Genomic DNA, 11,884 nt, shown 5'->3' with positions numbered 1-11,884 from the left:
GGGGGGGGGGGGGTAATGAGAACAGCTCTAGAGCTCTAGGTCTAGTCTCCCCGTTTAAAGTTTTACAAAAATAAACGTTTTGGAGGTATATACGCTTCTGAGCTGAAAATGTCCCCGGATTTTGTCTTAGAGATCTGGTCCCCTAATTCTAATATCCTTCACTGGTCTCCGTCCAGAACAACGGGATCTGTTGATCCACTTCTTTAAAAAGGCTCAAAACAAACCGACAAGTCTGATCCAGTTACATGATTGGCCCCCGCAGCGTGACGTAGGGTTGCCTTTCTCCAAATATTGAGTTTTTGCTACAGCCTAAACATACTACCCCCCCATTCAAAATGAATGGACAGGCCGGTGTTTTTGCAGCACTTTCGGCTGGCGTTCTGAACGCAGCCCAGGCCGGAACAATGTGTGTGCCCAGACTGGCCCTTGAAAACGAAAGGTGTTTGGAGTCATGTTCACCACCAGATGGCGACAAAGCAAAACACCGTTTTGTCCACTTCTCTCTGTCCTCTGATAGGTACTGTGAGCTGCCACATAAGTCAGGTATGAATGTTGTTGTTCAAGTAGATTAAGACTGTTGTGTTAACGGCAGGGAGGATGTCAGGCTGAATATGTGTTACTAGGATACCTATAATATAGATCTCTACTTGTTTGTTGACGCGACGTGTATCATGGAGGAAGCTGCAGTCCAGTATTTGAAATGTGTGGGAAACTAGTTCCCACATGTTCACACATGCAGGATCATCTGTCATTTAGGATCACACGCTCAGGGGAGGGGTGTGTGTGTGTGTGTGTGTGTGTGTGTTTGTGTTCGGCAGCAGTGATTTAGTGGGTGTCTCCATAATAGCAGAGCTGTAGAAAGTGACAGAACTGGAGGGATGAGTGCCAGTGACAGTAAGACAAAGAGGAACAGAAATTGTTAATGTAAGATTTGGACTAGCGTACGTTGCAGACCTACTTTTTTCCCATGCTCCCTTAACACTCCCACAGTAGGTATGTTTTTTCAACTATATTTCATTCATATTATGCATTTTAAACATGGGGACATTGTAGCTAAATGTCATGCTCATTTACTTCCAAAAGGTGCTCTCAGGGTGAGTGGCTTATTCCACCATACTGTCCAGCTCTTACACTTAAACAGCTCAATGGTCTGGTTTGTTTGTTAAATGTACAAAGAATGGAGGGTACTGTCTCTTCACCAGCTGTCACGCTCTACTGGTCAGTGGTGGAAGAAGTATTCGGATCCTTTGCCTAAGTAAAAGTACTACTACCGCCCTGTAAAAGTATTCTTTAGTATTAAAAAAACTCCTAGCAGAAAAAGCCTCACAATGTAGGAAAAATAATAATAAAACATGGTATTTCATAAATTAGAAGTGTTTTTTTTATATGTAACTAGTAACTAAAGCTGTCAGGTTAATGTAGTGGAGTAAAAAGTCAAGTAAAGGACAAGTATCTCAAATTTGTACGCAATTAAATGGAATAAATGTACTTTACTTACATTCTACCACTGAATTCAAGACATGTTACCCAACCCACACTTCTATGTGTATGACACACACACACACACACACACACACACACACACACACAACACACAAACTCACCTGCCAGGTACTAGACAATTCAGAGGTATAATATAATAGTTGTCTGATATGTATATACGCTATGCGGCCAGTTCATTACCAGGTAAATCTGCTTGAACATGTATTCAGTCTAAGAAAAAAAGTAATGAAACACAATGAAAAGTTATGTAGTATTTTTGTTAGCAGGATAGAGACAGGGTAGGTGCATTCATGTCGCCCCGTTCACGTTACACAGACATTTTAATTTCATTTTCTGTCTGTTAAGACGTACAGAGGCACTCTAAATCACTGCCGTTTTAGCTCAGTGGAAGCTCGCACACATAGCCGCAGATACTCCTCATTGCCTGCACCGATTTGGGTCGGGTTTTGTTTTTTTCAATCAAAAGTACACGCATATTTATAGCGACCAAGATTAACACAAAAATTGGCTGGGATTCTCCTTTAATCACAATACAACAGCCTGAATACAAGCCACGGAGCGAGTCAGTCCGTTTCAGGGATCAGTTCGTGGCTCATTTGGACTTTTATTCCTCTGTACTGTGTGTTCAGTGTTTCTAAGAAGCATCTAATTATAATCTTCGAGCAAAAACACCCTCTGATACATGCAGTGTACAGTTGAGGAGAATACAGTCACGAAAGCATTATGTCATGGATGCATTTATTCACGACTACATTCCTGGCACCAGGCACTTAGTATGAGATGAGGGGGTGTGACTGAGTATGTCACCATGGCTGGATGTAACACTACAGTGGCAACACTCAATTTGAATAGTTACAATCTAAAGCGGGGGTCTTTGACATTTTTTTAGGCCTGTGACCCTAAAAACCGAACAGGGACCCCCAACTGCATGCATTGATTGGTATTCATTCATTAATCAAATTTTTTTAAGTGTTATTCTCTTACCTTAAGTAAACCTATCATCAGTAGTGTGAAAATGAAATGTTGTTTTTAGCCAAAAAAATTTCAGACAGTTTAATTCTTGAAAAAAAACGATCAAACTACTGTATAATCAGGCGGCCTCCCCCTGCAGTGATTCTGAGGACCCCAAAGGGGGTCACTGACCCCCTGTTGAAGATCTCTGATCCTATTTAGTCATAACTAGATGTTGCTCATGCCAGCTATTTCTTGTGTGTACCCCAAAGTGCTCCCATATAACCATTGCGTCACTAAGCTGAAACATAAACAGTTTAACACTACTGTAGCACCTGGGAATATGTTCCGCCTTGGAGAAATATTTGAGATTTTACAGACAAGAAGGAGAGGCTAGTGGAAAACAAACAAGCTCAGGTACCTGACAGCTCAGGCAAAAAGGCTTAATGAGCGGTGGGGCTCAGTTCCATTGCTCACAGAATTCTTTACTCTTTAAAAAAATAGCACATGTTTTTAAAGAGTAAAAAATTCTAGTAGTTATCCATTGCACATTTTTTAGGGGATTTTCATAGGCTGGTTTTCATAGCTTTGTCATTCATGTGCACACACTGTGAAAGTATACGAAGCAATGTTGTCTTTGTGCAGGTGGGTTAGGCCAGATGACACAACAGACAATCCACCTCCATATTAGCGCTGCTAATGTTACATCACATTAGCACAGCTATCTAGCTACTGGAAGCAGAAACACTTGCATCATTTATCAACCAAACTATTTCTTTTGTTTAAAGCCTCCATCTCCCCAGCTGGAGTAAGAGGAACCAACAAAAAGGGACTTATCCCTCACGTTGTCCTTGGGTCAAATTGACCTATTTTCAGTTCGTTTTCTTTCTTTTTTGTCACAAATAATGGGCCACCGAAATAAGCGCTGAAAATCAACATTAAAAATATCAAAAAACACCAAAAACAGAAAAAAAGCACTCACAACATTGAGAAAGTGATAGAAATGTTTGAAAAAGCAATATTAATCTTGAAAAAAGTGACCACTGTTGTCGGGAAGACAACACAAGGGTTATTTCTGCTTCCTCTCAGTGGTTATGATGAGCTAAGCATTATTTTGCTAAGTACTGGGTAGTTTCATTCTTTAGAGCTCGGTGTAGGGTTGGGCATCATTTTAATTTTTACAATTCTGATTTCAATTCTGATTCTTCCTTTTCATTCCCGTTCTTATTGATTCCAATTTTTTGATGGCTGGGATTGCAACGTAGCCTGGTCCTACCAGACTCTGGTCCATTAACCTGGTCCTACCAGACTCTGGTCCATTAACCTGGTCCTACCAGACTCTGATCCATTATCCTGGTCCTACCAGACTCTGGTCCATTAACCTGGTCCTACCAGAATCTGGTCCATTAGCCTGGTCCTACCAGACTCTGATCCATTATCCTGGTCCTACCAGACTCTGGTCCATCAGCCTGGTCCTACCAGACTCTGGTCCATTAGCCTGGTCCTACCAGACTCTGGTCCATTAGACCGGTCCCACCAGACTCTGGTCCATTAGGACCAGGCATTTCATGTGTCCAGAGAGTCTGTCCACTCTCCGTTGACAAGTGTTAACTTCCTTGAAGGCGGGTACTCTGTTGAAGTTCAAAACTATTGGATCTGCCCAGAGTTCAAAACTAATGTATCTGCCATAACCCATTGCTAACATTTTGTTTTGATGTTGGCTTAGCATTGCTAGCGTTAACCTTAGCCAACTCCTTCACCTCTTATGGAGCGAGCTGGAAAATCAGACTTTTCCCGAATCCCGTGGAGAGGAGGGCCACAACATCATGGCCATCAACAGAACTCAGCAAAGAAGGTTCTTGCTTGGGCTTTAACTTCTGGATATTTGGCAGTGTTGCCACAACAAACCGAATGGATTTGCTAGCATCTTTCTACGCCGTCATTAATCCAGAACTCCCGGTACCGAACCTCAGCATCATTGTTCTCAACCAATCCCTCTGCTGATTAGGCCACTAAATATTTGGCCGGAGAAAACCCACAAACCCAGACGGAGCACTGAAGGAAAATGAAAATTGAGCAGAAGTACATAGGAGGGCAGTGCCAGGCTAGAAAGAAAACACAAGTCTTGATTGGTTGTTCCCTATGTAGTTCACTATTTAATAAACAATAGTGGGAATAGTGTAGGGAAGTAGTAGTAGTAGGGAATAGTGAGTGAGTGAATGCGGGAACGGTTTCGAACACAGCTAAAGTGTTAAATTTGGAAGCGATGATCGGATTCTAAACCAGATTTTGTAAATGATTCCAATAAAATAAGGAATCAATTGTATTCATCCTAGCTGTGTGTGACACACAGCCACTGGCACCCATGCAGCCCAGGAAGTGCTAGCCCGTGCTTCAAGCTCCCGGCTTCCATCCTTTCTTCAGTGACAAGCAGATTGACATCCAAAAGAAGACCGTCCTCGCTCACAGAGGTTGATTATTCAAACAGCCTATCTCTACTTTTCTAGTAATTATGATCGGAGCAAAGCAGGAAGTAAGGTGAAGAAGTATAAGAGCAGGGGTTCGAGTCACAATCGTAACCTTCAGGAGGTGAAGCAACTTCAAATTTTTACCCAAACCACGATCGGATTTTAAGTAGTTTCGGAGACTCGACTTAACCAAACTGTGACCATTTCCCAACGTTAACGGCGTCCTTTGCGTATAATTTCCGCTGATAGCTGTGTTTGATGAAGTGCTCTTGTGGGTCATGTTGGAGGCCAGGGACCAAACGAGCCACATCGCCATATGGTTCCAAGGACTTGTTGATGTAAAGGTGTGGAATTGAGGTGGAAAACCAACATCTCAGCAAATCTCATATCAGCAACTAACACTTGACTACCTTTACTACTTTGTTGTGGTTCCTGGTGGTGTCATTGCTTATCTCAATGAGAAAGAGATTTGGATCTAAGCATCATGCTGGTATCTCCGTGGGTGCTCATACATTCCCAGACTGTATTGCTTAACTAAGGAGCTGTAGTTGCCCAAGAGCTGGTATGTGCTTAGACAGGATTTGACATGTCGTCCGCATAAGGGACAAAGTAGAGTACTTTGTTTCTCTAAGAATGTGGGACAGGAAAACAGCATATTGTGTTTTTTTTTATTATTGTGCATTGTGTGAGGTTAGGTTGCACATCTAACTGCTGGTATGTCAAGTAGAGTTCCCTTTCAACTGCATGTGGGTGGTTGACGCAACATGGCCTCTTTGTAGTTCCGGTCGTCAAACGCAAATAAATATTTGATGGGACATTCAAAATTGTGACAATAAAAGGCTTTGTGTGTGATAAATCAAACACATTTCAATGGAACATGTGGAAAATAGCACTATGGCTTTGATTTAGTCACTGTATGATGAAACGGGGTGCTGATTTGTCAGCTGTCTACAGACAAAGACAGGTCTATTATTCACCATATCATCATTATCCTCATCATCATCATCATTAGCAGAAACACTGTGTTTGTTAATCTTTTCCACTGTGGACCACTGTGAATGTGCACAGACACGTATCAGCTACTGCAGAAGATAACAGGTATTTAGCTTTCAAACAACAACAATCATGTGTGCAACAGGGCTGCCCAATATACCCTTTTTTTAATCATCATTGAGGTATTAACTGGCCAATATACACATCGTGAAAGGCTGCGACACATCCCGAAAGACACTCAGAGATGAGTTTCTCAACAGAGTATCTGCAGAAATCTGCACTTTAAAATGGAATTCGTGTGTCGTTCTTTTTTTGTAGTAGTGCCTTTAATATTCAATTCAATGTTCAATTTCTTCCTTAAAAGAATGTAAAAAATGATTTCCTTTCATCTTTTTTTTAAAGCATTTGTTGTATTTTAGCTGAATACTACAAGCCGCAGAAATGCAGAACTGTGTACACTTTAATATATATTTATCACAAGTAATACCGTTAGTGCGATATTTAGCAATGTTATTGCGTATTTCCCGCATATCGTGCAGCCACAGTGGGCAACACTGCCTCCTAACCCTGGCTCTGATTTGAATCCACTTGCTTCTTCTTTCTGTTTTTTTTTTCTTTCAGAGCACAAATGTCAAACATGAACCTCACCTCCAACGCCTCGCGGGGACAGCTGATCTGCCCCCTGCTACAGATGATGAAGGAGCACAGCCTCAACAACAACACCCGGGCCAACATGGTGGTGGTTTGCATCCACGGCCTGGTCTCGTGTCTGGGGATTCTGGAGAACACGCTCATCCTGTGGGTGGTGGGCTTCCGCCTGCGGCGCCGCACGGTCACCTCGGTCTGGGTGCTCAACCTGGCGGCGTCTGACTTCCTGACGACTCTGACCCTTCCCCTCTTCACCTTCTACCTTGCCTCGTCACATAGCTGGGAGCTTGGCAGCATACTTTGCAAAACGCAGGCTTCCATCTTCTTCTTGAACATGTTTGTGTCGGCCTTCCTGCTGGCAGCCATTTCAGTGGACCGGTGCCTTCTGGCAGCCAAGCCCGTGTGGAGCCAGAATCATCGCTCGGTGGCGGGAGCGTGGAAGGTGTGCGCGCTGGGCTGGCTGTGGGCTGCGATTAATACATTACCCTACTTACTGTTCCGCTCTGTGACTGAGAAACAGGATGGCAGGAAACTGTGCTATCATAATTTTGCCTTGTATTCATCCTCCCAAGACACTCTGGAGACAAACTGCAAAGTGAGGCAGGCAGCGACGGCCATCTCCAAGTTGCTGCTGGCATTCCTGTTCCCCCTGGTGGTGATAGCGGGGAGCTACGTCCAAATTGTCCTCAGCCTGAGACACAGGAGCCAGAGGAGGAAGCAAAGTGCCGGCAGGCTTACTGATGCTCTGATTGTGTCAAACCAAGATGGGACTACAAGTACCGCTACAACCGAGAAAACCATTAATATCTTTCTTAAACCTCCGACCACCGGCCCATCTTTATCCCTCACACCTACTACCTTGTCCCCCTCCACCCCTAATCCAACCAGTCAGCTGTCCCAGAGCTTCACCAAGATGGTGACGTTTGTGATCGCAGCATTTGTACTATGCTGGGCTCCCTATCACATCTTCTGCATGATCGAAATGACAGCCCAGTACTGGAACAGTAATCTCAACCTGGCGGAGGTAGGACTGCCCCTGGCCACAACCTTTGCCTTCTTGAACGCCGTGTTGAACCCCATTCTGTACGCCTTCAGTTGCCCGAACTTCTGCGTGAGAATACGACAGAGTCTGGGAGCAGTGTTTGACGGTCTGGTTGAAGAAGGAGGAGGGTTGCTTTTGGTGCCAGGGAAAAGTTTCAGAGCTCATATTCGGCGGAAGAGCAGTCGCGACGTGAGCCTTGCAACGCCAGGGTCACAGAAGGGTTCGCAATCACCCTGTCAATCACCTGACCTCCAGCAACTCTTCCCACTACCTTCGCCCTCAGAAGGCCTCAAAAACACTCACAAGGAGCAAACCAGACAAAAATCCAAAGATGAGGAAGAACATAGCTGAGATGCTGTATTTTGGGCTTTATCTGTGGTTTAGTGTAAGGATTTCAGATTTCTCTTAATGTCCATGTTGGCACAGGTTGAGTGTACAGCTTAATCTGACCAAAGTGCTGTACAAATAGCCCTAAGGTGTAATAAAATGTAAAAAAAAAGAGTAGAAAGACAACACAAAGGAGAACCTCCCTACATCAACACCAAGCAGCACTTCAAATACTGAATCGTAGACACACACAAAAATGGATTGAGGGATTAGTGGACTACAAAGGCCAATAAATAAACGTGTCTTTAGCCTTGATTTAAAAACAGAACTGTGGGTGCAAACAGTCCCGTGCGAAGGAATGTATATCATGCTGCGTGTTAGCTGCTAGCATCTGACTTCCCTACTTGTTGGGGGACCGTCAAAGCTGAATAAGGAGGAATGATGCCAAAACTGATACAAAATTGTCCAATAAAACCTATATTTGTCAATAAAACCTACAGTTTTGCTACTTTTATGTAGTACCTATTAAACAAGCTACAGTAAAGGTCCTGCATTCAGATTCCTGTTTCAGAATAATAGTTGTATCATAATAATTGATGCATCAATGTGTTTATCACTTTAACCCTCATATTGTCTTCCCGTCAAACTTGAAAATCAACACTTTTCTTGAGCCTTTTTATCGAGGTTTTTAACTTTTTTCTCACGTTTTTGTTCCTTTTGATGTTTAAAAAAAAAAAATGTACCTAATGTTTGAGTTAGAAAAGCAGAAATTAGGAATTATTTAGACTAACATTAAAGGAAAGTATGTTGATGGATAATTACAGACTGGAATATGTCAACTTTTACACAATACTAATTCAAAAAACCACTTCAGTGTTAAAATGCTATAAAACTGAATAAGACGCCCCAAAATTAATGAAAGTAGAAATTTGTACTTGGCAAAGTGCATTGTGTGGAATCAATCATGCTATTTTGGGTTGTTAAAAAGAACATTAATATAGGAAAACGGTTCAATTTGACCCAGGGACCTGTACTTGTGGAAAGCGTCCTCTGGTTTCATGCACAAACTGAAAAGTTACAAATAGCCATTTTAATACTAATAACTTACTACTGATGTTATGACATCACAATTCTCTCTGAGTCGCTTCGTCTTCTTGTTGTCCGATATTTGCATTTTAATGTTCTGCAAGACACTGAAGTGCCTCAGTCAGTGCCATGAGTACACATTGCTTTTGTTTGCTTTCATCACTTTGATATTAAATTGAAACAAAATTTGGACAGATTTGTATGGTTTGGTTTTCTTACACTTTTCAGTGATTGGGGAAATTACAATTTACACTGTGTTAGAAATCCCTACACACAGGCCTGAAATACACACATTCATGGACAAATGGAGAGATTTCAGAGTGAGTGGGATGGTAAGTGCTGGACCAGCGCCCGGAGCAGTTGGGGGGGGTTTCCATGTTTTGCACAAGAGCACCTTGGCAGTGCCCAGGAGGTGAACTGGCATCTCTCCAGCTCCAGTCCACGCTCCGTGCTTCAGACCCTCCGGTTCCCAACCCAACTCGGTACAGACTGAGCTACTGCCCCCCCTGAGTCAATTCAGGCAATTGAGTTAATTCAGTCCCTTTTTCAGTAAAATATTCAATGTGAAGACCTTTTAATGAATTCTATTAACACGTTATCATTTGATTTTTGTGTGCTGAAATTTCCGTATCCTTTCTCTCCTCACAGTGAACTGGACACATAGACAGACCCAGCATGGCTGCCCACGGCTCCCTAGGGGGATGGGTTAAATGCAGGGAATGAATATCGCTATAGTTACATAGTTACAGTATATGAATGTGACAACAAAGTATTAAAAAAGAAATAATGCACCCACAAGATAAAGGATCATGAATAAAGGCATAGTAAAAAAAAAAAAAAGTTCAAATGACCAAATTCCGTTTATTATTTAAAATGGTGTTCATTGGAAACACGAGACAGGAGAATTGTAAGCAAAACAAGCCTTTAAGGGCTCACAAGCCCCAATACTGCAGACTGGGTCTTCATGTTATACAGGTTCAGCCAGCAGAGGGCGGTATAGCCCTGATTACATAAAGAGATGTGAGATTAAGTAGGATTATGCTTTTCATGTTGTTTAATTCAGGTGCATTTTAAATATGAACTCCTGAACGTCTGACCACCTTTTTCTGAGTGATTTAATTTTCATCATATCTGATATCCATCTTCGATTGACTCTTTCATCCCCACTGTTGCAATCGTCTGGTTGCATCCACACCATGTGTGTGCATGGGTGGACACACCCACCCATGCACACACACGCACACGCACGCACACGCAAACACACGCAAACACAAGCACACACGCACACGCACGCAGATGCACACACACGCACACACGCACACACACATCCCACACACACACACACGCACGCGCGCACACACACACACACGCACACACACACACACACGCCCTTGCAAGACAACACCACACACCCACGCCCATACGCACACTCACAACACCCCACACACAACACACACACACTCACGCATGCACCACGACACACACACACCACACACACACACACACACACACACACAGAGGCTGAGGTGTAATGTAGGCCACAACAGCGTGGGATTACCATGGAGGTAGTTGTAATTTGGGTGAGAATATTAGAGAGTGAAGATCCAGAATGTAAAGACAGAGCAGGATTAAATCCGACGGACCAGACGGCATACAAAGCTCCCCTTTCCTTTTAGCAATTTCAGTTCCATCAGATTATCTCTCTCTCTGTCTCTCTCTCTCTCTCTCTCTTCCTTAAGGGCTATCTTTCACCCCCCGCCCCCATCTGATTCATCTATTGTATCTATTTTACCTGTTTCACATGGCTGTGAAGCAATGGAGCAAACACATGACACTAGCAGTGAATTCCAGGGAAAGTCATAAAGAAGCAGATTGAGAAGATAGACGAAGAAGGGAATTGCTGAGGAAGGAGACCTGTTACCACATGCATCCTGTGCTCAGTCAGGAATGTTTTTTTCAAAGTGTGTTTTGCAAAGTACCACACACTGCTGCTCTTGCTTAGCATCGCAATGTATCGACCGTGCTGATGTCAGGAGTCAAGAGTCTTGGCAAAGGTCCAGAGGGGTCGAAACGTTTGTATGATGGATCCATTGGAATGCTCAGCAAGAGCATTGTGCAGGATCTTCCTTTTCTCCATAGCAATATTAAATATTGGGATTGCAGAATGAGATTGTTATTTTGACTGTACTAAAGCCATTATACGGGCTTTGTCTATACTGAGAGGAGGCTTGTCTGAATGGTTTTGGCCTTTACTTTTGTTTTCTCACCATATCCTATTTCAGCCTGCAAGATTTATTGCAAAGAAAACCAGAACAAACATTATCAATTATTAAGAAGAAGAAACCATTTTGAATCCTGCAAGGGGGAATTACACTTTTTCACTCTGGTGTTAGTTACACACAGGCCAGAAATACACACATGCACAGGCCCTACACATGCACAAATGGAGCGATGTCAGAGTGGGGGGGTGCTCATCACGGTCCGGGGCCCAAAGCCATTGGGGGCTCGGTCCCTTGCTCAAAAGCACTTTGATGCCATGTGAAAGTATAAGTTGTCAAGGGCTAACTTCCTGACACACATGTCATTATAGGGAGTGATGGGAAATAACAAAGTACAAATACTTCGTTACTGTACTCGAGTAGATTTTTCAGATATTTTAACTTTACTTTACAATATGCTTGATTGTAATGAAGCATCAACAGAGAGAAGTTGTCTCCGTCCGTGTTTTAACACACACACCTGGGGCCCAGTTGGAAACCAGAATCAGCTTTATCTAGTCCTAGAATCTAGTCCTCACTAACTTTACAAATTTTTCTCTGGAGTTACCAATACCATATTTAATCTAATTGGATGGGAACATACACAG

The 11,884-nt window shown here is 42.9% G+C and overlaps 2 protein-coding genes across 3 annotated transcripts in view; one reads left to right on the top strand and one right to left on the bottom strand.

Annotated features, from left to right (window-relative positions):
* The window catches only part of vwa11 (von Willebrand factor A domain containing 11), a 36,272-nt gene that overhangs the window by 21,462 nt on the left and 2,926 nt on the right, over positions 1-11,884 (bottom strand). The window lies entirely within an intron of this gene.
* On the top strand, positions 818-8,383 carry LOC116696972 (prostaglandin D2 receptor 2). 2 transcript variants are annotated; one of them, XM_032528264.1, is made up of 2 exons: positions 818-993; positions 6,537-8,383. In XM_032528264.1, the coding sequence occupies exon 2, from the start codon at positions 6,544-6,546 to the stop codon at positions 7,954-7,956; it is 1,413 nt and encodes a 470-aa protein (XP_032384155.1). In that variant the 5' UTR covers positions 818-993; positions 6,537-6,543; the 3' UTR covers positions 7,957-8,383. The 2 variants fall into 2 exon arrangements, with proteins under 2 accessions (XP_032384155.1, XP_032384165.1); XM_032528274.1 differs by having other exon boundaries at positions 820-989.

Source organism: Etheostoma spectabile, chromosome 2 (genome assembly GCF_008692095.1).
Source record: "Etheostoma spectabile isolate EspeVRDwgs_2016 chromosome 2, UIUC_Espe_1.0, whole genome shotgun sequence".
Lineage (NCBI taxonomy): Eukaryota > Metazoa > Chordata > Actinopteri > Perciformes > Percidae > Etheostoma > Etheostoma spectabile.
The sequence above is the reverse complement of the archived record's forward strand: the minus strand, read 5'-3'. Positions and strand labels throughout refer to the sequence as shown.

Bases quoted from the DNA above. Each gene is read 5' to 3' on its own strand.
- LOC116696972 (XM_032528264.1), top strand. From the start codon at position 6,544: ATGTCAAACATGAACCTCACCTCCAACGCCTCGCGGGGACAGCTGATC.